This window comes from Parus major, chromosome 9, assembly GCF_001522545.3.
Source record: "Parus major isolate Abel chromosome 9, Parus_major1.1, whole genome shotgun sequence".
NCBI classification, from domain to species: Eukaryota; Metazoa; Chordata; class Aves; order Passeriformes; family Paridae; genus Parus; species Parus major.
In genome coordinates, this window is record NC_031778.1 from 12,599,024 (window position 1) to 12,624,791 (window position 25,768).

Sequence of the window (25,768 nt, forward strand, 5' to 3'; positions counted from 1 at the left end):
TTAAATTTCAGTGAAGTGAGAAAAGAACCAGTTCAGTACTTTCCTTCTCTGTTGGGAAATAAAACCACTAATTGGTATATCCCAGTTGGTAGGCTCTGACAATAATATGTCACAGTCAAACCTATATTATTCAGGAAGAAGAACATTGTGATTAAGACCAAGCACACTGCAACAACATCTGATGGACATCTACCATTGCATAAAGTAACAATAAAATATTATTTTTTTTGTTTGTAACCAGGTTATTAAAAAAGAATCTAAATTCACATGAAACAGAAAATAACAAAATAAATTAAATTTACTTTCTCATATCAAGAGTTTATCCAGCTCAAATAGCAAGATTCTTTACCCAGCCCTCTGTGAGACTTTCAGCTGTTTTCACAGGTGTAGAGGAAAGCACGCACTATAAATAGTATGCAAATAAAACAAGGCCAAGGGAACAAACTATCAGTTGATCAGTGGGTTGTTCTGGTGTATTGATAAACACTGATAAAAAGCTAGACAAAACAAGTTATAAAAGCAGCACGAAACAAATGAAAAACCCACTTACAAAAATGTGGGCACTCTTGGTTCTCATAGGTGCTGCATCTGTTTCTGCTAACCTGCAGGGTCTTTCCTTTGATGGGTAAGAACAGACATCAAATTTTTTATTTGTGATTTCTTCTGCATGATCAAAAGGCTTTCAACTGTTTCAAATCGAATCTTTTTCTCCCCTTACAGACAGAAGGTGTTTCGTGTGATTCCACAGAATGATGAGCAGGTGGAAATCCTCAATTTCCTTGCCAGCATCATGGAGGTAAAAGACTTGGGGAAGTGGTTATATTGTAGTTGAAAGAAATATTTCTCCTTTTGCTTAAATAACAGATTTTTTTTGAAATTGTGCTACTGAAGTAAAGACCTAATCTTGATTTTATTCAAGTCAGCTGTATTGATTCTTCTGAAGGAATAGGACAAGTTGATAAAACTAGAGCTATAAAAAACATTCAAATACCTTCCAAAAACATCTGGTTTACCCAATCTGAATGTCAAAGTGCCCATCAAGAATGTATTAGATAAATCAGGAAATTCCAACTATCAGAACTTTTACCATTATAGGTAAAACATTTTCCTCACATAAATAATCTAAAAATTTATACTTCCAGCAAAATGAATTTGTCTTTGGCCTCTAGTCTCTCATGTCATTCTTTTTTCTCTGACTTTCCTTCAAAGCTTCCTTTCTCTCTAAGCTGCATGTTTCTCACTGACCTTGATGTAGATATATGATGACACAATGACACTATGAAAACTAATAAAGACAGCAAATGTGTTTTCAATATTTCTGTTCAGCTTTGATGTTGTAAAATAGCTGTTGGTGAAAAAGACACCATTAGCTGTAGGATGAAAGGATGGTATTTTTAATGAAGTACAGATGTGGAGACCTATCATCACCAGGCTACTACATCATGCTGGAACAGTTTTCTGTAGAAGAACATACTATTGGAATGGCGCTGGCAATATTAAGGAAATTAATATATGCCATGCTTGCTTTTAAGTGTGAAGTATCAAAGGATTGTTTGTTTTCTTTTTCTTTTAAGAAAAGATCCCTGAAATACCATTGTTATACAAAGCAGTCAGTCAGGACTGATGCAATTGTATATTCTGGAACAATCACCTCACTTTATGACACATTATTCATGAATAACCAGCCCAAATTTCTTTTACCTTCATGAGATGAAAGGGTGAAAAGGCATCAGGCTGGCAAATCAGCTTTGCTTCCACTGGCCTTCAATCAATTTAATGCCCAATTGGCAGGGCACTAAATTCAGAGGCTTGGATGCTTACTTCAGCAAAACCAAGTGAAGTAGTAATAATACTGCTGTTTGTCCACTTGGAATGAAACATCTTCAAAGGCACAGGTTCCTTATACCAACTATAGTGGTGTCTTTTAAAAACACTCATACAGACAATAGTCTATTTCAGCTGATTTATGTAAGATATTCATACAGTTCACCCCGATATTGACTTTATTTCTCTAACACTTGTGGGCAAAAACATGAGCAAAAAAATAAAAGAAGCTGTAAAAACAAAAGAAGTTGTAAATATAGTTATAATATTGACAGTTCTATATGAATGCAGTTGCTGGAGAATTCTTGACATTTGTAAAATTGTCACTATCATCTCCAGAATTCTGCCATATAAAATGCAGGGCCTAAGAAAATCAATTTCCATTTAAAATTTGGGTTGATACTTGTGGGAAGCAATGCTGAATCAGTGTAACAGGATAGGAATGAAATTCGGTATATTGAACACAACCTTACCAGCATACATACGCCAATCTAAAAATCACAGCCACATGTATTTATTTATTAGTTTATGTATTCATTTGGTCTTCTTTCAGGTTGACTTTTGGCAGCCAGACTCTGTCACACTGGTAAGGCCAAAAATGCAAGTCGATTTCCGAGTTGAAGCTGAGAAGTCCTTTGAGGTTGAAGATCTTTTGAAAGAAAGTGGAATGGAGTATCAGTAAGTTTGTTCTCACTCCTGTGCTTTGAATAGAAGGGGACTAAATACCATGGAGAATGTGTTTGAGCTTTTCATATTGGTCAACTGATTTTCTTGTCACAAACTTCATCCCTCCTGTGGATGCCTCCACTGGGTTCAGTTTTCCTATGACAGTTCAAATGGACTGTAACTACTCTGCATTGAAGGGGTGAGATGAAATATTGATAGAGGCAAGAGACAGGAGGCAGAGATGCAGTACCAGAAATTTCCCTGAGGTGAAAACTCACTGAAATACACAAGGCTGGAGTACAGAGTGGGATAAAAATATTTCCTACTACAGACAAAATGCAGCAAAGGTCTAGAAAGAGCCAGAAAATACACAAGATGAGGGAAATGGATAGGGAACAGAAGCCAGAAAATAAAATGGTGAGCCCCAGGGGCTACCATGAGCAGGTCTCCACTGAGTTGCAGAACAATAGCTAGGGAACCAAATACCACCAACAGGTGACAGACAGAAGACAGCTGCCAGGTGAAGGGCCAAGGAAGTGCGGAAAACAGATTCCCAGGACAGCCTTGGGCTGACTGAAGTCACATAACAGATCCATGGCAAAGAGAGAGTTGACTGAATATGACTGCAGCACCAGTGGAGCAAAAAGAGCATGCTGCCACATCACACGTCACTGAGAACAGAAGCACTGCAGTGAGTAGCACTAATGGAATAAGGAGAATGAGGAATTGCTTGATCCTGTTCTTTCCTCTTTTCTCTATCCTCATATCTTCCAATCCCTGTGTAAGCATTAACTGAGGATGAAAAATTGACTTTGAGCTGGAGTGAAGTGGCGTTATCTGTCTTCACTTCTCCTTTCTCTCCACTTAAGCATTGCAAGATGGCTCTGTCCAGCTTCATTATCAGGCTTCCTTGATGTGCAAAGTATAGTCTGTCAACATCATGTACCCAGACACTGAAAGTTTTTTAATTTCATTTGTCTATGGAGTTTTTGTGTCTCAGCCCCACTGTTGTTGCTACTAGACCAAACTCACTCATTCACACAGTTCTTAGGATAACTTTCATGATTTGCTAAATCCAAAGTTAATCCATCTGTAAATTTACTGGTCTCACGTCAATTTGTGTGATTTGGATGCCTCTGCAGGAACAGAATCTGAAAACACTTTAGTATAAACGGTTTTCAATAATCCCACAGTGCACATACAGCACAGGAATCCCATTTCAGTGGAATTTCCTCTTTAGCAAAGGAAAACTCTATATATGTTAGTTTTCCTATAATATTCATGAGCTGCTTCATGTCCATACACAAATCTTTTGATGGCAACAAAAGGCCAGAATGTCTGGAAGCTGTCCCTGACAAACTTGAGTGGATTGTCCTTGTTAAAACCCTAGCTGTTACAATTCTTTTGAAGTACAGCTGCAGTGCCACGGCATCATGTCACTTGGAATGTTTGTATTGAAGGCTGCTGGTGCCTCATAAACTGGCCTCCTGTTCCTCTATCCAAATCACAAATGATCAAGGACATATCCTGGATTAATAAGATTTGTAAAAGTTTTAAGACAGGCACTGAAAAAACAAGAGGACTTTATTTTTTGATAGCCAAGGTTGAAATATAAGCAAAAGGTCCTCCAGAACATGCTCAGTGATAAGTTGTGCCTTTGTGTCAGCCCCAGGGAAAATGAACAGAAGAGATCCAACCAATCCAGACAGGACGTTGAGATTTTTTTAGTGTGTTCTATTTAATAGCTCATCTCACCTGCAATCAAGTAGCTTGGAGGATGAATAATGCCACCTGCAATAGAGATGTCAAACCCCATCTAACCTTTGGAAACTTGGTTTGACAGGGGATTTCATCAAGCAAACATCTCTGGGTTGCTCCCTGGTTTTGAAATATTGCTGCAGTCTAACTCTTCTCCAGTGCCAAAAGTTCAAGAGGGCCCTTTTCCTATTGAGGCAGAAGCAACTGGCAATATAAGATCAGCCTAGAGCTCATTCTTAGGCACAGTTTGTCTCAGCATTGCCATTTTTCTGAAACCAGACTGTTGCCACCCTTGGAGGTTTGTTAGCATGGGAGTGAGGCAGGTGCTAATTGGCAGGAGCCTGTTGTTCCCTGGTCCTTCTGGTGGCAAGGCTGAGAAAGGACATAGGTTGAAACTTGAAACTAATATTTTCAACCTTATTTTCAACCTGCCCACCTTTCCTTTCACCATCTATGCAGCCCAAATGCTGGGCAGACCTTGAAATGCCTTATTTTCCTGCTGGATTGCTGTATGTTTCTCTTCACACTTTTCATGGTGCCTTCTTGCAGAGTTTTGATTGACAACCTGCAGGCTGCTCTGGATGCCCAGTTTGACAGCAGAACTCGTACTGGTGGCCACAGCTATGAGAAGTACAACAACTGGGACACGGTAAAGTCTAGAATTTACCACATTATCAGCCTGCTACCTTCGCTTCTGTAGTCAAAGTGCTTCCAGCCTTTTTCTCTTCTGCTCCATCCATTGATATGATAATGCCTCCAAACATTCCTTCCACTTCATTACTGAGCTAGTTTGTGTAACCTATACTTATTTCCTCTACTTCTGCTCCCAGAGCTGCAAAGAACCTCTGGCAGAAATCCAGTGACCAGGCTGAGATGCTTCACTATTAATTTCCTCTCTCCTTTTCACTAGTTCTCCCATCTCCTCTGCTAAACAACTTGATTCCATTCCCTGCCTCATTTCTAGTTCTTCATGTCCTACCGTAAGACCCCTTCCTCCTTGTTCCACAGCCATGCTCTTTTTTCCTGACATGTAATCATGGCCATGTTACTCTTCACATCTTTGCAGTGGCTCCTTGGAAATCTACAAATTGTATTACATATTAGGCCACATTAGATGCTCAAAAAGACTGTTCTGGCTTGAATTCTGCAAATTAATCAGTCTGGACCTGAAGAACAAAGACATCAATAGATTTAACCTCTTTATTAAACAGATAGCTGCTTGGACTGCTGATATTGCTGCTCAGAACCCAGACCTTGTCTCTCGTACTGTAATTGGGAAAACGTATGAAGGACGGCCAATGTACCTTCTCAAAGTAAGTGCCTCGATTTCTTCATGCCAGACCCTTCCCTTATTAAACTCTGCAAGATTATGATGTCTAGTAAAACATCAATGATGCTAACAAAATGTCTAAAGTAATAGATATTTTGCAGAAAATCTAATATATTTTGTTTACTACTACTAAGATTTTTTTAAAAACTTATGTTTTTTTAAAGAGGTGTAATGAATTATTAGAAGTTCAGACATACATTCAATCACACTACTGAGAGCTATTTGAATGATCATCTACCTTTCTGTTCTCTCCATCTGTTGTTTGTAAACCCATTTGCTCTAAAAGCATCTATAAATGTCAGTCCCTGCCAACAGAAAACAAATTTCTCTCTTACCATATATAATTTTGAGCTGATTTTGACTGGGGAAGAGTTAATTTTGTTTTCAGTAGCTTGTATGGGACTGTTTCAGACTCATGCTGATTTGGATACAGTGTTGGGAATTCAGAGATGTTTTAGTTACTGTTGGGCAGTGCCTACTCCGAGCCAAGGCCTTTTCTGCTTCTCACACCAGCAGCCAGGGCAATGGCACCTGGGAGGGGACACAGCTGGGACAGCTGACCCCAACTGACCCAGGGGATATCCCAAACCACGCAGCTCATGCTCACTGATAAACTAGGGGCAAGGTGGGTCAGGGCCACTGCATAGGGACTGGCTGGGAAATTGCTTTCATTTGTATCACTTGCCTTTCTTGGGATTTATTTGTTTTTGTTATTTTCATCATTATTATTTATTAAACTATGCTTACCTCAGCCCACAAGTTTGCTCTGAGTGAGCTACTGCATTGTTCTTTGTTGTCAGCTGGGTTTAAACCACAGAATTTTATTTTTTTTTTCATAACTCTTATAAATTAATAAGACAATAACTTAAATAAAGACAAAAGAATAAGGAGTACTTACCTCAAAATGCACAAGTATTTACAATAATATAACATTTAAACATACAAGATAAACTTATAGAGACACTGCAAGAAATAAATCAACAGTGAAGAATAATCAAAAAATTTGTGGAAGCTTATATGCATTAATAAAAATTAAATTATTAAGATTATATTTTTAGCTTGAATATCATGGTCAGCTACAGTTGGGAGCACTTCATAGATTTCCATTTAAATAAGGCATGCTATATTTGTATTAAGTTTGACTTTTTAGGTCAGCAAGCTGACTGACTTGTTCTGCATACTATTTCAAGCCCTGAAGTGTTGGATTTGTTGTTTTGGTTTTTTTTTCCTAGATGGGAAAAAGCGGTTCAGATAAGAAGGCCATCTTTATGGATTGTGGTTTCCACGCAAGAGAGTGGATCAGCCCTGCTTTCTGCCAGTGGTTTGTGAAAGAGGTCAGTAAGCTTAACAATGAAAAAACACTTTACAAAATGCAACTATGTTTAAGAAAACATTAAATGAGCAGCAAGAGCTCAGGCCACTGCCTTTTCCCCTCTAAATATGTGTCTGCTCATGCCTTCTTCTCACCTCAGAGGGTTAAGGTGTAACTACTTAAACCAGATCTTTGTGCTTGGACCTGTAATCTTTCAGCAGCTGAAGACAACATGAAACGTACCTAAGAGGTACTGACAGCTACAACAGTTGCTCAGTTTGTAAATTCTATTTTGCACCCATGGTCAGAGAAAGGTGAGAGGAAAGCAGATAGCTCTAGTAACACTATAAACATTGCCATGTTCTTTATGACAAGGAACAACAAAATCCAGGGGCACATCAGAAGGCACCTGAATGCACTTCAGAACAGCTGATTTGCTACAGTGCCAGTTGGTGAATTCCTTGCAACCAGCTTTATTCAGTAAGGCAACAGAGAATTGAAACCTACCCTCAGGACAGCACTGAGGAAATGTACCCAGGAAAGGAGGAAACCTTCCCTAAGCTCCAGTCAGGAAAAGGGAAATGCATATACATCCCTTTGAGCTGCCACCTCAGGCAGTACAGAAAGGTGCTAAAATATGAAATCATATTCAAGGAAGAGCTGTACAGGTGAAATTAGCTTCACTTCAGTCTGAGATACTTTAGGTCTTGAATTAAATAATTTTATGTCCTTTATATTTTCTTTCTCACCACCAATATAAAGCAGGTGGGGGTTATCAAATGATGCACAGTTATTTTCACAGAGACAGGTGTATTACTCCTCAGATGGTGGAGATCAATCAATTTAGCAGAGCAACTCACTGACTGATTCTCAAATTTTGTAATAACTTCTGTTGGAAGATTAAAAAAAAACTAAAACAAATAAATAAAACCACACCAGAGGCAGCAGCTGGAATTTAAAACCCAAGAAAAAGAAAGTCAATCTACATGTGCCAGCCAAGCTGGCAGAGGCCTTGGTGGCAAATATAGTCTTATCAGACAGGCATGCGGTTTTGTGTAGGGAGCAGTGGAAATTGGAAGTGACATTTTGGTGGAGTCAATGGGAATATGATTTCATTAGTGCCTAATAAGGCTGCAGACAGTATGTGGTACCATTTTTCTCTCAGCAATTCACGTCACTGCAGCTGTCATTTTCACTGCCTGGTCACTTAATTCATGGGTGTACCTGACACCAGCAGTGCCTCTGCTCAGTGGGTCCATAGGCAGAAGTGCTTTAAAAGCACAGATTCTGAGCATCGTCAGAATTTCACTTGGGATTGCTTCTAGACATAAAAGTAAAAATAACAGAGAAAAACATGAGCAAGGTGGATAGTTATAGGTATCTCAAAAAACAAACCCAGCAAGACAACAACAAAAAACCAGAACAAGCATAAAGTAAAACCCAGGAAAAATAATTTCAAGTGATCTGAAACTGCTTTCCTAAATTTTATATCCTACCCTTTTGCTTGTCAATTACAGGACAAAATATGCCTTTTTCCATTGCATTGCCTCTTGTGTTGCCCTTTAGGGCTGTGTAAACAAAACATGGGTGCAACACACTTAGAGTAAATTTCCATGATCATTGTATGGTCTCACAACACTGATATGAATCTGTGAACAAGCAGAGCAAGTGCCAGACCAGGAACAATCAGGATATAGCAGGGGTTCCTGTTTGTTATTCAATATCTGTGTCTGGAAAAGTGCAGGAAAAAATCTGTCGCCCTATGAATATATGCATCCACAGAATTATGATTGAAAATGTGTTAGGATGCTACTTAGAAATATTCTCTGTAATTCTGGCTGTTGATGAAATTTCTGTACAACAGATACAAAAAATGGAAATAACAGTTTTTCATTCTCACATAAACTAAACTCAAACCTTTAAGGTGTTAGGATGTAGGAATGGACAGAAATATTGTTCTGCCTCATGAATCAAGAAGCTAGTAGATGGAAATCTCTTTCCAGTGATTTATTATCCTGTTCAAAATCAACATTCCTTCAGCTTATAATCTATCTAGCAGTAAAAGATGGTTTTCTAACAGCAGTGTGGTTTGAGTCAGTGCAAATCTAAGCACATGTAATAACACGAGGGTACAATCTTACGTGCTGGAGTGACCTGGATGACTTTTTCTACCACATTCATTAATTCCTGACCCAGACCCAGGCCTTTACATACACACAGGAGATACACATCTGTGAAGGCACCATCAGCTTTTTCTCATTTTCTCCAAGTAGGCTGTGGAAACCTACGGGAAAGATACTGTCATGACCACACTTCTCGACAAGCTGGACTTCTATGTTCTGCCTGTTGTTAACATTGATGGTTACGTTTACACTTGGACAAATGTAAGTACATTCCTCTTTCTTATCGTTGGAAAAGCCAACTGTCAGAACTTACTCTTGGTTTTTATCTACGATTCTGTTACAGGACCGCATGTGGAGAAAGACGCGTTCTAAAAATGCTGGGACCACTTGCATTGGGACAGATCCCAACAGGAATTTTGATGCTGGCTGGTGCAGTAAGTGTCTCCTAAAAAGAGCTGCAAGTAATTACACACAAGTGCAACAGCCAGTATACTTAATTATGGATTTCCCCTACCTGATGGTTCAGCTTGAGTATTCATTGCTATGGGATGTTTCCCAGCATCTTAACTATGCCATAAAATATTCCCTCCTCTGATATGGCATGTGTCATAGCAGGATTTCCAAGGCTGCCCTACAAAAGTGGTATAACATGACTCTCCTCACAATCTACTTCTTTACTAAGTACTCATTAAATTAATCTTTCTTCTCAGCTGTTGGGGCCTCAACATCCCCCTGTTCTTGCACTTACTGTGGCTCTGCACCTGAGTCTGAAAAGGAGACCAAGGCTTTGGCTGATTTTATTCGTGAACATCTTTCTACAATCAAGGCATACTTGACAATTCACTCCTATTCCCAGCTGCTACTGTTTCCCTATTCATACACTTACAGTTTGCCACCCAATTACCAGGAACTGGTAAGTCTCTTTGTTATTTTTCCTTGGTGAAAAGAATAGGCAAAAATCATCAGTTGCTGCTTAGGTCCCTTTAACTTCAAGCAGTTTCTTTAACATCTGGAAAGAATCTATATCGCCAGTTTTTAAAATATTTAAAGTCTTAGCAAGATCAAGAGAAATCATAATGGTTTCTAGATAGCTCAAGCACAGGATGAACTTCAGAGCCTTATTTAATTTCCACATGCACAATGAATTTGACACAATGTCAGTTCTGTCTTCCAGTCATGCCATCCAGAAATGCACTCTGCTGTGGAACACTGCCTCTTGCTGATGCCAGTGGCTTATGTGTACCTCACATATACACATACCTATGTATGTGTACCTTTAATATTTTACATAAAAACACTATGGCCTGTAAGCCAAGCTAGCAGCTTGACAGACTGAAATAACTATGAAATAACTAGTATCAACAGCAGGCAAGGATCTCTGTCTACCACTTTCTACTGAACCTTAGTTCTCACTGAAGTAAAATGGTGAAACTCCTATTGGTACAGGGTCAAGACAATGAGGCAGTTCTTGACAAAAGTATAACTGAAAACAGATACAAAAGACATAAAAAGTTTCAGTTTTGAGGCCTTTTCCAAGAGGCCTGGATTTAAAGTCAAACATTTGATTTAGAAGAGGAGAGGATGAATGTGATATTTTAAAGGACAATGCCTGTTTTATCAATTCTAGAGAAAAGCCACACCCTAATGCCATTTAAGAATTTTTTTTTATCCTTAAAAAGAGATAAAGAGTTTAGAATGATTAAATGTGTATAAAAGCTGTAAACATTTCCTAGGCCAAGAATCAACAATCATGAATAATAAAATTACTTCAGTTCTCTGGCATATTAGCAATTAGAATCTGTTGGCAGGGAAAACAACACAGCAAGACAAAACAAACACATTTTGATTCCCCCTCTTTCCTCTATGCTGCCAAAAGTCCAAGGCAACAACATTGTGTGTTGCTCTGTTCTGCAGGTTTGACAGATTTATGAGTGCTCCCAAATACATGTCTTGGTTCTGAGCACAAATACAAACTGGGGCCAAGAGCGAAGCTTCTTGTTAGACTTTTTTACAGCCTAAAAGAGAAATTAAATTAAAATGAAGATTTTGTTTTCTTTATTTATATTCCAGGAATTTTGTAATTGAAATTATTCCAGGGAGTGGTAGTAATGTCTTGCCTTCATTTTTTACAAAAGCTTCATAATTCACACATTAAAGTTCAGTCTACAGTAATAAACAGCACTAAAAACTTGAAAATACTTTGTTGTCAAGATCACAAAGTTCTTATTTGCCAAAAATTTGCATGAAATTCTGGCCCCAGTTTTTGAATGAAGAGCAAATGTGATGAAATGTAACTAAAAGTACAGTGTGTTTCTCACAGTATTAAATGGAAAAAGTGTATTGACAACTCATTACTAAAACAATCCTTAGCAGTAAGGAAGAGCCTATGTGCTTTGCTAGTTTTTAAAATTCTTAAAATTTTACATTGTCACTGCTTTATTCTAATATACAGTAGTAAAATTTAAACCCCCCCTTTCCTGCTATAGAAAACAATTCTGCAGTCACCACAGAGCATAAAAACGAAATTGCTCAGTAATACAGGACATATATTTCTCTTCAGCCACTTGATTTTACTTTGTATATTAGTCTTTAGTCTATTAGTCCAGTCTTTAGTCTATTAGTCTAGTATCACTTTATCCTATATTTTAAATCAGTCACACTGATTGTGTGTTCTCTGACTGATGTGAATGGAGTTCCATTATATTCTTCTACACAGCAATCACAAATCTCACCATCATGACAAGGTGACCTTATGAGCACTTTTCACATCTTAATTGAGGGAAATTATTTCCTCTGTTGGTGATCCCAACAGAGACAGCAGGATCCTAGAGGTGTTCAACCTAGAGGTGTAGGATCTGATTTTTACATGGGAAAACTTGTTGCCAAAAGTCCTTTTGGACAATGAAACAAGAATATCACCCAATCAACATTACCTGTAGTTGAGATAATTAAACAGAAAGGACCTTATGCACTCCAGTGTCAGTGAACTAAATAGAAAAATTGACTTCCACAGGCTGTGGGTCAGATTGACAAATGCAGCTTTTTGGATTTGTTCAAATAACTAAGATACATTCATTTAAGCTGTGACTAAAGAAAATTTTACATTTTCAACCAACAAATACACTTGCTTGAGACAAGATAGCTACAAAAGAGGAATTACTTTATATGCAAATTGCTGTGTTTAATGTCTACAAGTTCTGTCTAAATTTAGAATTTGGAGAAATGCTGAAGAATGAGAATCTTAACTTTTAATAGATTTTTTTTTGGCAAATAAAATAATCATAAATCATTTTTTAAATGAAGAAGCAAAATTTATAGTGCCATTATCTTATCTTAGATATTATTTTTACCCTGACAGATCTAATAAATTAAAGGAAATATAGCTGCAATTTCTTATCTCTTTCAGTGAGCAACTGGACATGTGTTTAAACAAAACCTCGCATGTCTGCTTCTCATTAATAACATTTTGTTCCACTGTATTTAATTAAAGGTAACATAATACCATGTGGCTTATGTTGCATTCCAGTGTCTGAGATAGAGAAGGGTGCAAAATTTGAGTAATCTAAGATTAAGGACACTAAATCTGCAGAAGAGAAAGAGAATGCCTGTACCTTCCTTCCCTGAGCATGTAGGGAATAGTGTGTCCTTGGGGCTCAAAAGACTTTTTCTGTTTACTGCCCAAGAAATCACCAGAAAGCCAAAAACTGTTTTGGTTTGTCAGGTAGGACAGGGCACTCTGAGAACCCTTTTATGTTCCACTGCATTGTTCAGCAAATCAGAACTCAAAGTTATTGTAACTTACTTAGAGCCAGGGATTAGAACTGTCCCTCAGCCATGCCTGGTCTTGGGGTGTAAAATGTGGTGAAAGTCATCTATGTCCCTTCCTTCTCACAACTTCCCACTCTTCCCCTGAGACGCAGGAGGGTCTGTGAGGTTATAAACCCCAACAGCTCACAAGGATTTTCCCCAAATTTGTTTCCATTTATTCAGGGTTGTTGTTTCATCCCTGCAACCTAGGAGTTGCACAAAACTTTCACTGTTATCCAAACAACAAAAATAAAAACACCCAAGACAGGAAAATCTAGGTCAGGAATTTCTCAGAAGTTACACAATATTCTTGTGATGACACCCTTACAGAAATATGTCCTCCTTTTGGAGAATCACATTTTGTCTGCTTCACAATCCTCATGACTCATTCTTTACTATACCCTGGCGTATTGCCCTGAACACAGAATACATACTTGAGTCCCTCTCCTACAGGAAACAGAAGCATTATCTTTCCACAATAACAAAATATGCTTGGCAAGGCCAGTATCTCTCCACACCCCAAAAAGACTATCTTCATCTTTATTTTACTATTCACATTTTTGTCCTCTTGCAATAAAGAACTATGTATTTAATCAGACTTTTGATAAACTGTTTGGCCCATATTTTTTAATCACTTCATATATTTCCCTTAGCTTCCCATTGGGTCACCCTATGCTTTCCTAATTTTCAGCAGACAAATCTAGCTTTATCAATTCTTGTTTGTATTTGAATTGGCTCTGAACTGTAGTTTGAGATAGCAGAGGAATGTGCATTGTGCCCTTCCTTCCTTTCCAGTTCAATTCCATCTCTCAGTTAAACTCAGCACCAGATACATGTGTGCAGCCAGCTCTTACTCACTTATCACATTAATGTAGGTGTGTTATTACAGTTTCACAGCCTGCAGAATATTATATTTATTTATAACCCAAGATAATTCCAGTCTGTATTACTTGAATACATACTGGCTGCATGGGTTTCAACTCACCAAAATTAACCTTCCATATTGGGTCAGTCTAGCATTCCACTTCTTGAGTGCTTAAAATAGGACATATTAGAAAGTGGAAATATACCCAGAGTCTGTGCATCCTACAAGAGTGAATTTCAAACATATAGCATGACTGTGAGTATCAGTCTGATTATTTAACTCAGTGCCTGGTTGTGAAGTTCTGAATATGCTTAAGATATATGAAGACCTGTGGGTAAGAATTGTTGTATAGCAGAAATTCTACATCTAAGAGGCTCAGACAAGCCAGTGAGGAGTTGCAATCTGCTGCTGTTATATCTGTGTGTTATTGCACAAATTGTATTACTGTGATTGCACTACTTGTTCAGGAAATATTGTTAAAATCAACTGGGAAACACAACAGACAGGGAAGTGGGCAGCAAAGCAGTATTTGAAATCGGCTTCACAGCTCCTCCACTGAGTTTACCAGAACAGAACCGTTCTGTACTGGCAGTCTTAAAATTGTAAAAAAGATGTGTTTAGTAACAGCACCTTCCAGATGAAGTTCATGTGTGAGTCTGGCTGATATACAAGAGTCTCCAAAAGGTGTAGGGCGCAACTGAGTTGCAGTGGAAACCCTCTCACCAGGGACTGATTTCTTAAGAACTGTAGAAACTGTCAGAAAAACAGGCTTGTAAAAAAAATAATCATTCCACTGAAGTCCTCACTGGCTAGATTCCCTGGGCTCTTGGAGCACATGAGCAACAACAGAACAGTGAACTAAATTACACATCATCATGGACCCTTGAGGGGGGAGCCTGATTTTACTGGCAAAACAAGAAGGTGCAGAAGTTTCAATTCACTTGGCTTAAGTTCACTCAGCAAATCTACATTTTCAGACTTCCAATACAAAGGAAGTTGAGGGTCCCTTTACTTAACAAGTAAAGTGTGCAAGACTGATGTGAAGGGAAAATACATTTTTCAGCCTTGGGCAAATCAGTTTGCAGTCCAGTGAGGGAAAAGAGCAAGGGGTCCAGTCAAGCAGTGAAAAGGCTTCTCCAGACCGCTCTCAGATTGAGGGCAAAGGGAGTTGTCCACAAACAGCAGCTGCATATCAACATCTGTGGAGTGCTTCTAAATGGTCACAGCTTGCTGGCAAATCCACCCTGATGATACAAGACTAAAATGAGGGAGATGCTCCCATAAAAATTACCTATTAACACACAAAATATGCTTAGCCCGATAATTTATCTTGTTAGTTCAAACTTCCAGTGTCATGAGAAAGAGACGCCAGTACCATATATCTCATTAAAAACTAATAACCAAAAAAAAAACTAGTTTTGAAAGTTGTTAATTATGTAAGATAATGACAACTGAGAACACAACTCTGCTGTCTCGCTGGCTCACCCACTCTGTACACAGGACCAAGCGAAATATTGGTAATTGCAAAGTAAACACAGATGGGTGATGAGCACAGGAAATGCTGCCTTCTGCTGAAATGACCAGCTCTGAGAGCTCAGCTGGGAGTCAGATGCTGAAAAGCCATTTCTGCTCCCAGTTACAAGGTATTACTCTGGAGTTATTTCTTCGACTGCAGGGCGCCACTTGTTTCTCTGCTACTATAAATCTCAACAAAATTTTCCTTGCAAAAGAGGGATTCTTAGCAGTATAAAACCCCAAACAAACAAACCACAACAATTCAGTTAAGCCCATTATGTCAAGAGATGTAGAAAATTGTTGAACAACAAAGAGTAACCTCAAAGGTCAAAAGGAAAACAATGTTTCTCCTTGCAGGTGTATTCCAAATAATTTACAGGCTTGAAAACACAAACTACTTTTCACCCTTTTGGAAAACTTTGGGCATTTTTTATATATCTCTGCATAGACCTTCCTATTATTTCCTTCTTAAGGATTGCTTTTAGTAATTGAGCTATTTTGAAAATGAAACCAAACACATTTTCCACATATTATGTATTTATACTCACAAGTATTTACTTAATACATAATATTCCTGTTGATTTACATTATATTATTAAGAAATTACGTTTGTTCCTCTAAAGTTGAAATTAATTTTTTTACTTTTAGGTCTTGGACTCTAAATCTATTAGGAAAGTAAATGTTAGAGAGTCATTTAAAGGAAAACAAAAAGATACCAAAGCTTCTGATAAAGCTTCATTTTATGATGAAATCATAAATGCTTAGGCATGTTTTTCACTTAGAGAGAGTCATTTAAAACACCACCTTTATCTCCAAACTGGATAGCTTGAGGAAGCTGTTTATTTAGATTCTAGCCTCTAAACAGCTGGAAATCTCAACTGCTCTTTCTACAAATCCCTGTTTTTACAACTTCCTGGCCAACAATAAAAAAATCCCTCAGCTAAAAAGATTTCCTGACATATTTTTTCCAGTATCTGTTCTGGTATGATTTAAAGCCACCATTTGTCTGCTGGGCAGATCAAATGCCCTGGGTCAAACAGCCCCACAGAGAAGCTCTGCAGTTCTATTGTCCCTACTTTAGTTGACTAAAGAGAGCAAAGATTGTACCAGACAATCTTTCCAAATTTTATTTCCACTTTGAATATATTTGAAGAGAGGAAGAATCAGTTTACATTTAAAAATTAATTTGCTATTGAGAGAAGATTTGACTCAATCTCAATCAAGCTGGTGATTAAATGTGTATATTATAAACAACAGATGGCTGAAGAAAACATGGCATCACTAGCAGATAGCAGACTCCAACCTCTACAATTCCCTCAACATGTGTTAAAAATTATTATGGATTTTAGAAAAATCAATTTGTTGAGGGATTAAAAAAGAAAGGAAAAAGCCCAAACCAAACCAAACAAAAAGAATACCATAGGAGAGAGCCCAGCTACTCCTTTTGCTCTGGATCCAAGATTGTGAAATGCAGAGCTACAACATTCTTCCTTGCAATTGCTTGTCTTTGTGGAATAGAGAGGCCAGAAACTAAACCCCACCTTCAGACACAGTGAGTATTATAGGTGGAAAGACAAGCTTCAACCATGTTTGGTCTGCCTTGTTTAAATATCCTTTATATGCTAAAGGACCACAAATTCCTAGAACAAACTCCCATAATTCTAAAATGTTCAAAACCAAATATACAGGAATGGGGAAACACTTGCAATTCTGCTACTATGGACTGCCAGTGATAATGCAGACATGTTGCGATGTTGTTTTTTAGAAGCTGAGAAAGTTCTCTCAGTTAACTAAAATTTTCTAAATACATTGCTTAATATGGCTTTTTGAGTAATTTAAAAGAACACTTGAAGCATAAAGATGAACAGAGACTATTTCACAATATATCTTCCACTGGGAAGTAAGCCAGAGTGTAACCTACAGAGAAGGAAAGGGCTTGAGGAAATTCCTGGAATAGTAAGCCATTCAGCTGCAAGCTATAAAGAAATATACGGCAACCCATTGCTTATTCTTATACTGAACATATGCTTTCAAAAATCATTCATATTTATCATCTGTTAGTAATAGTTTTCATGTTTTATTACCAACATGTTGTATAATGAAGATTTGGAAAAGCCACATGTTCCAAAGAAAAGTCTGTAATTTTCTTTAATGCAAACATACTAAGTTTCATAGTACTATTGATGGGCCTGATCCAACCCTCACTGAATCAGTGGGAGTTGAATGAGTCCCTCTGTGCACAGGAAATGAATTGAAATTATTGAGACTACATATGGTTTCAGGGTAATTTATGCCTTTTTTGGCTGTTAATATTTATAAGACCTTAATCTGCTTCCACTTCTATCAATGTTCAACTCCCCTGACTGAGCCAACTCTACTCTGAATTTATAGCTGCATGAACAGAAGGGAAAGAAAGGCTATTGTATGATTGCAATTTACAGCATGTAAATCTTAAAGAATAGTAATAACCCAAGTTATTACTATTCTTCAAGATTCTCTTACCTCTAAGTAAGGTTCCTTATTTAGTTTTAACCTTGTACAAGCTTCTTCTAAGTCTAGAAAGTACTGTTTCCTCTTGTCCCCTTATCTGTCCAAACCCCCCTGGACTGTACACCAGGCTGCAACAGACCATACACAACACACTGTGTGTGAAACCTTTGAGAACAAGTTCTCTGCTGACAAGATCTTTTCACAGCACCAGGACAAGCTGGGCCTTGTCAGCTACTGACACCTAGTCATACTGAGAGGTCAACAAGAGTTTTCAAATAAAATCTTATCCAGCATGACTTTTCAGTTCATACAATAGTGTAATTGCTTAGATTTATTCAGAAAGCTTCTGAAAATCTGCATTATCATTCTTCTTTTCTTACAGAATTCCATAGCTCGTGCTGCTTCCAAAGAGCTGGCCAGTTTGTACAACACTAAATATACATATGGTCCAGGAGCAAAAACGATCTGTAAGTATTGACCTGAATAAACTGACAATCTATATTAAGTGCTAGTAGGACTATAAAATGCAGTTTTCTAGTGATTCTTGTTCCTCTTTCTAAGTAATCCCCTTCTTTCTTCACATACATATACTAAGAGGTATATATGGGACCTGTAGTTTCTAAATTATGGGATAATTTATTCCTTAGGGATTGCAGGAAGTGTGTGAGCCCCTGGAAAGCCAAGTGATGTAGTAAAATGTTTATGAATTCATGTGCAAAACATGAATTCATAAATCATATACAGCTTAGATTTAAACATAAAAACCCTGACCTGAGATTTTCTGCATTTCCAGTATCAACAAGTCAAAGATTATGTGAATCCTTTGATTCCACTGTGTAATGTGAATCTTTCAACCACTCTACCAACCAATTTCTTTTACTTTGCATTACATACTGAGACACATACTAATTACTATCCTATTTGTAATGACTAATTATTCTACCCTTCTTGGGAATTCAGCTGTGGATATGGCCTTTGCAGTGCCAAAAGTTAAACTGAGGTTGACAAATATAGATTTATAGAACTTTAATATCTCCCATGTTTAAGATTTCTTAAGTTTACTGAAATATGGAAGCTAATTTCTCTTGCCTGTTTCTCCTTCCTCAAATAGTTAACCACCCCATCCAAAACATTTTAAAAAACAGTTTCTTCCAATTTTTGCAATATTTTTGGAGATTCTTCCTTTAGAAATGTGTTGGTGATGCTTGGAAATTCTGGAGGCTCCTTCCTTTGCAAAAGAGACTGTTTCTATTGTACCAGCTTGTCTTGGTTTGAAAAGACAGGTGTCTGCTAGGGAAGGTAGGAACCTCCACTGAAATGGAAAAATATGGTAGTACAAAAAATCACCACTGACAGAGCAAGAACACAACCTGACACCCTGTTGTCAGGGTGTTGGTAGTCTGATTAAGTGGTGACTTCAGTCCTCATGGAGTGACAGATATGATTCTGTTGAAGCAATGATCTTTTTGAAGGATATAGTTTCCCCCTGAAGGTCCAGTGGTGGTTTGATGGGTCTGGTCTTCCTCTGAGAATCCAGTGGAAAAAGGCTGACGGCGGTGTTCCAAGTTTCAGATTATATCCAGACAGGAATGCTTGGCTCCTCCCTTTGGATGGAGCATCTCACAACGGGATGATGTAATTTTATCAGTCATGCAGTGAGACTCAATGGCCCATTAACAGAAGATATGCCCCTGGAGTTATGAGGGATGGGTCATGGAAGAGATAAAGAACAGTGCCCCACCTGGTTTTAAGAGATGCAAATAGAATACATTCTTTTGGTTACATCTTGCATTGCAACCCAAAACACAGCTACTGAAAAGGGAAGGTACTATTTGTCCAGCTGAAAAAGATGGAGCTGAAATCCCAGATAAGCAGTTCTTCCCCAACTCTGTGAACCTCAAAAAGCCACCCCGTGAGAGGATATTTGCTTCTGATACCAAGTGTTTCTACACACCCCCATGTAACCATGCCATTCTCCTGTTGCTTAGACATTTCTCCTATGGTTTCCCCACAATAGTGACAAGGAGGAAGCAGTTTATTTTGTTTACATTTGCTTGCACAAGTCAGCTAGACCAAAGCTCATAAATGGCCTAAAATCACAGCAGCTTTCCCATGAGCAGGATAAACCAATCAATTCACTGAATATGTATTTTTACCTGTCCTTTCTATATTCACAGCTATGTGACTTGAATCCAAAGTATTTCTCATTTGATATGTAGCCATTCTTTCCCAGTTAAGCTTTATTTCATTTCTTTACCAACAGACCTTGCTGCAGGTGGCTCTGATGACTGGGCTTATGACCAAGGCATCAAGTACTCTTTCACTTTCGAGCTCCGGGACACCGGGAGATACGGTTTCCTTCTCCCTGAATCTCAGATAAAGCCAACCTGTGAAGAGACTTTGCTTGCTGTTAAATACATTGCCAACTATGTCCTTGAGCACTTGTATTAGAATGGAGTTAATTAATTGAACTATTAAAGTAGCTTTATGCAAAGATGCATTCCTTTTTTTTCTTCCCTAAAAATTACATTTTTACTTCTCTTAAGAACTTAATGTTCTTATTCATATTCTTAGTCCATTACAGGTCACTAGAACTACAAGTTTTTCTAGAGAAATTTCAGAAATTCAAGAGAAATAAAACATTTTTATTAAGGCAACTGACATAGTTGGGGGGCTGAAAAAGAAGGAGCACAAGATTAAACAACCTAAGGTAAAGGTCACCTTATTGATTAAAATTATCTTTACACATAGGAGATGGGCTGAGCATTAGAGCTTACACAGCCTGACTGTTAACCAGAATGAAAACAACCAGGTGATCCATACAGATGGACTTGCAGCCAAACATTCATTGCCTCAATAGGAACAGCAGCAATGGGAAGCTCACATCACATTTTAAATGATATTAGCCATGATGTGTTCTTGTGAATTTTCTCAAAACCTACTTTGGATCTGTCCCATCACTGAAAAATAAGTTGGATCTACAGTGACTGCTAGTCCAATCTGGACTCAGTTATGAAAATTATAATTGCTATTAATGGCCAAATCTTGATATAAATCATGCTACCCAGCATTTTAGGCTCTCATGCTGACTACAGTAGCATCTCCCAAAGTGTTCTCAGAGTCCTGGTACTTCCTGGGGCCCCACATGTTCCTATTGTCATGAGTGGAAGAATCATAAACCACCATAAAGACTAAGTCTGGTGATAAATGAGCAACTGTTCCTTTCACTAACAGCTGTAGAGAATTATCCCCTCCTGATCAATTTTCTGTACAGGTAATGTGGGTCTGATTGAGTGAGAGTGAGTGAAAGTGATAAATGGCCACTCAACATCTTTCCCACAGAGCTGCAGAAAATGTGTTTGGCATCTATTAATACTGTTTGGAGCTTGGCTAATATGGGACACACTCTGCACAATGACAGGGAAAAACCTTATGTCAACACAGACCTGGCTGATCTCCCTGCCACTGCCGGAAGCTCTGAACAGAGACTTCCACTGTCCATTGATAGTCCTGCAATTAACCCCATGTCTGGCAGGTCCTTAGCTAATCCACTCAACACAGTCCCAGAAATGCATCTTACAGAAAATGAATCTCCAAAGAAAATCATCATATTTAAGACTTGTCAAAAACTACATGTTCTGCCTTTTTGTCCCTTTTCAGTGGAGACAGTCTAAAATTCCACTTTCATTTGCATGTGTAAGAGAAAGAAAGACACACATCCACTAGTCCACTGCAGTTAGCCCAGCAGCACTCAGATTAAACTATTCCTCACACATCTGGTTTTGATCACTGGTGAAACTGAACCCACGTGTGAAAGTAACACATACCAATAAAAAGACATATCATTCTGTTTTGCAAAAGAAGTGGGGGGAAGGATAATCAATGTTACTAAAAATAGCACAGGATGTGAACAGAACATACTGGCCAGAGCCAAACATGTCACAAAGGTCAGGAAAATAAATTTCTCGGAATATAAAATATTTTTCTAATTTTAACTAAGTATTAACAATCGCCCAGAGACTATCCTGATTGTAACTATGTTATTTGGGAATATGTCATAGGTTTTACACCAACTGCAATGTGAATTCTTGATACTCAGCACTTTGTACTATGGTGCAGTCAACAAGTTCCATCAGCTTGATGAACTTGGAGATCTTTTTCAACCTTAATGACTCTATGATTCCATTCTATGATTCTGTGATCCAGTAACAGGCAGGCACTGTGTAAGACTGCAGGCAAACAAACACACAGCTACAAATGCAGCTGAGGGCCAGGTCACAGCACCCAGCAGTTCCAACAATATTACAGTTACCCCAGGTAGCTTAAATGTGTGACTTTGAGGCAGAGTATGGTACACATTTGGTGGCTCTGACATTCACAAATCAAGTCACAGCAAGGCAGTGATCTGCAGCTTTTCTGTGCCTTCTCCCCAGAAGTTCATATTTTGGCCTTAACTTCCCATTAGGTCACCTTATGCTTTCCTCATTTTCAGCAGACAAATCTGGCTTTATCAGTTAAATTCTCCCCAGAAAACACTCACTAGCACTGCTGATCAAATTACACAGATGCAGAGAAGAGCAAACAAATGTGGTATTATCATCCATGCAACTTGGAACATAAGCCAAAGAATATGTGGGAGAATTTAAAGCAGGAAAGGACATTGTGCTAGCAGGTAAGCTGCTAGTGCAGAGACACTGAAAGAAAACATGGAGAGGAAGCAAAAGTTCATCAAGAAATCACATTGCTTCAAACTCTAGCATCACTTTCAAAAAACGTGGAAATTTCACAAGCAAAAATTGATTGATGACCTCTTTTCAAATTAACCACCACAAGCACAAGAAACTCCATGTGAACACAAGAAAATACCTTTTTATCACAGATGCCCAAAAAACAGAACAGGTTGCCCAGAAATGTGGAGTCTCTCTCCTTGGAGACATTCAAAACTCGGCTGGACAAGGCCCTGGGCAACCTGTTTTGTGTTATCCTCTTAATGTTTGCCTGGCACAGGTCAACCAAGGACTGAGATGAACAATTTCAGCTTTTCCTGTTTGATTTATACTGCTCCTTTAATCAGATAAATAAAAAGGGAACATTCTGTTTTCTTGATTAAGAATCACATCAAAAAGTTGCCATCTTTCTCATGTTAAGCTATTGTTTAGTCAAATGCATTCAAACAGCCAATTCATTTCAGTGTTCCCAAACTGAAAAGGGATTAAGACCTGATGAAGTGCTTTAAAGACAATGTACTGTCCTTCTGCCAGGTCTCCCAGGAGTGATATTGGAGATACCAGACCACTCACAGAGGAAATGTCCCTTCAGCACAGACCACAGCTGCAAAGGCCCTTAACAAAGGCAACACTTACAAATTCTTGATTATTTAACACATAAAAAGGTAACACACACAAAAATGAATGAAATGCAGTTAAGTCCCAGCAGTTGAGTGCAAGTTAAACATGAGCTTCTGGGGAAGGTATTTCCAAGTTGGCTCAAAGTTGTCAAGCAACTGCCGACACATAATGGTAATTCAGAGAATGCAACTTTTGCTCCTAATGATCCAGACACAACTGCCTCAAAAACTGCTAGAAATTAAACCTGTGCTTACAGTGCAGCCTGCTCTGAACTCTGCTTTGCTGACATATGGCCTCAGCATGCTTCCTGTCACTTTGAATTCTTCCAAGCACAGATGTGGGCTGTGCATTGAAGCAGGTTGTCTCTGTGTTCCCTGCTGCACTCAGAACAGCTGCATTGCAGCTGCATACAATATTTACTACAGGAGAAGAGGAAACAGCCAAATGCTTTTGAGAATGGCACTGGGTCCCTATCTTTTACAAGAAGAATGCCAGGCTACTTGTGGTAAACTTTGCAAACACAAAAAACAGAAAATTTGCTATCAGTAAGTGAATATATACAGCTTAGCCAAGAAATAAGGAAATAGGGAATTCAACAGTTGGCAAGCACTAAAATTTTTTCTTTTAGTATTTAGCAGAAGACCTAAGATGCTTAACTGGAATTCTTCAAGGAAAGTATGAATCATACTGCTTTAATAAAAAAATCAACTTGCAATTTCCTGCCTTTTGGGGAAAAATCAAATATTCAGGTTTCTTCTTAATGCACTGATATGTTAGGGCATAATGGGGGGAAAAAAAAAGATAGAATAATAACATTTCAGAAATAATAGCTGTCACCCCCAATGATCCCTGTGTTGCAGCTGCTGACATGAGAGAGTGAAGCCAGTAAGTACAGCTCCATATCACAGTGACCCACCAGTTCATGTCCCAAAGTGATACAGCTCAGAGTATCTCTGTTCCTACCAGAGTTAGCCTAGGACCCACAAAGCCTTCCACAAAAATCAAGAGATGCTAGTGAATTTTTTAAATGGCAAACAGAACTCAAAAGACAAATATGTTATTATGTACCACAACAATGATGTCATTGCTGGCGTGTATGTTGCATCAGCACTCATCAATATGGTTCCTTTTTTTCCATTGGAAAGTTGTACTGCAAATACAGCAGAAGATGCAAAAAGCTTTTCACTTCTAGGTTTATGTCCCTGCTCATAGGACGTGTTTTGTTTCTAAAGAAAACAACCCCACATATGCGAAGTTTCAGAAGTTTGAGTGCTCAGCACACTTAGCAAAAATGTTCTAATGCCACTCAAATCTAGAAACTGAGATCCTTTTCTCTTAAAAAAACTGTCCCCCATATAGCAGCAAAAATTCTGTCCCCCATTCTCTTCCCTGGCCTATACCCAGTAATGCATGAAGGTCTCTGAATTAATTCTTCACATAACCTAAAGAAAATCAAAGGAAAAGTGGGTTCTCCTTTTGGTATATTCAACTAAGAAGTTTAGGCCCACTGAAATCAACAGTTATTTCACTCAAAAACTAAGCTGTGAATACTCTAAGAAACACTGGAATTTCACAGAGGGGGCTTTGTGTAATCCCACACATAGCTTTGATTAATTCTTCAATGATTTCTTAAATGTCCACAGAAATTGAATGAATAAAGGGTTCAAAAGGAGCATTCATTTTGTACAGACTTTTGGGAAACTATTCTGACATTCTTCTCAACAAATTGAAATACTGTTCATGACCTGAGGGCTTTTTTTTAAGGATCACAAATAGAACATTTCCTATTTGAATGGAACTAGAATTCCTAATGACATAATGATGTTTTATACCTTCTCTCTTTCAATGCTCATCTTTGAGATGTGTCTGAAAAGCAACAATGTCATCCTTACAAATGCAGAACACCTTTCCTCCATTTAAAAGGAATAGAAATTCATGCTTTACCTCTAGCTTTTGTCACCACTATTCCTTTTCAATTTCAATCTCTCATATCTCTACTGTAAGTTACACTGTCACTGATAGAAGTTCTGGCAACAATATATTCAGCAATAAAAAATGTTTAAAAAATAATGAATTATTTTAAAATGTTAACACAAAATACATTTTTATTGTATGCTTTCTAAACTAGAAAATAAATTACACCTTAGAATTTTAAAAATAAATTAAAATTTACTTTTAAAAAAAGCCTTATTACACTATACTTACACTTGACTTTGTTCAGGTATTGTGTATTTGCAAATCACAAAGATAATTTTCTAGAATTGTGAGCAGCTAAGAGAGAACTTCCTTGTTAAATTGCATAGCTCAGTATAAGATCCTGGCTAATATTGAAAAAGCAATTTTTCATACTGAGAGGCAATTCTGCATTTTATGTGTACTAACATATTCACTTAAAATCTATTAAATATAAAATATCAAAAACCTGAAATACAGATTCCAGTACTCTCATATTAAGTTCAATCCAGACTGAACTTCCTATGGACAGATGTGTAAACATCCAGTGCAAACCAGCTCTCTGCAGTGCTGCCCAGTCAACTCCACTGTCAGGGCCCATCACAGCCCTGAGCATCTGAAAGCTTTCAGCATTCAGCTTTGCATATGTTTCCACCTCTCTCAGGACAACTCTGTGTCTGGGAATCATTAATTACCTTCAGATTTGTCTGAAGTTGGAGCCCTGGCTAATTCTTTCATTCTCAGTTCCGCCTTGTCACCAAGGAGTGTTTGCCACTG

At 38.0% G+C, this 25,768-nt stretch overlaps 1 protein-coding gene across 1 annotated transcript; it reads left to right on the top strand.

Annotated features, from left to right (window-relative positions):
* The first annotated feature begins 527 nt into the window (after positions 1–527).
* Positions 528–20,187, top strand: CPB1 (carboxypeptidase B1). The gene is made up of 11 exons (XM_015638341.2): positions 528–625; positions 721–796; positions 2,378–2,502; positions 4,798–4,897; positions 5,460–5,561; positions 6,811–6,912; positions 9,164–9,274; positions 9,357–9,447; positions 9,724–9,926; positions 18,073–18,157; positions 19,954–20,187. The coding sequence occupies exons 1-11, from the start codon at positions 534–536 to the stop codon at positions 20,139–20,141; spliced, it is 1,275 nt and encodes a 424-aa protein (XP_015493827.1). The 5' UTR covers positions 528–533; the 3' UTR covers positions 20,142–20,187.
* The last annotated feature ends 5,581 nt before the right edge of the window (positions 20,188–25,768 follow it).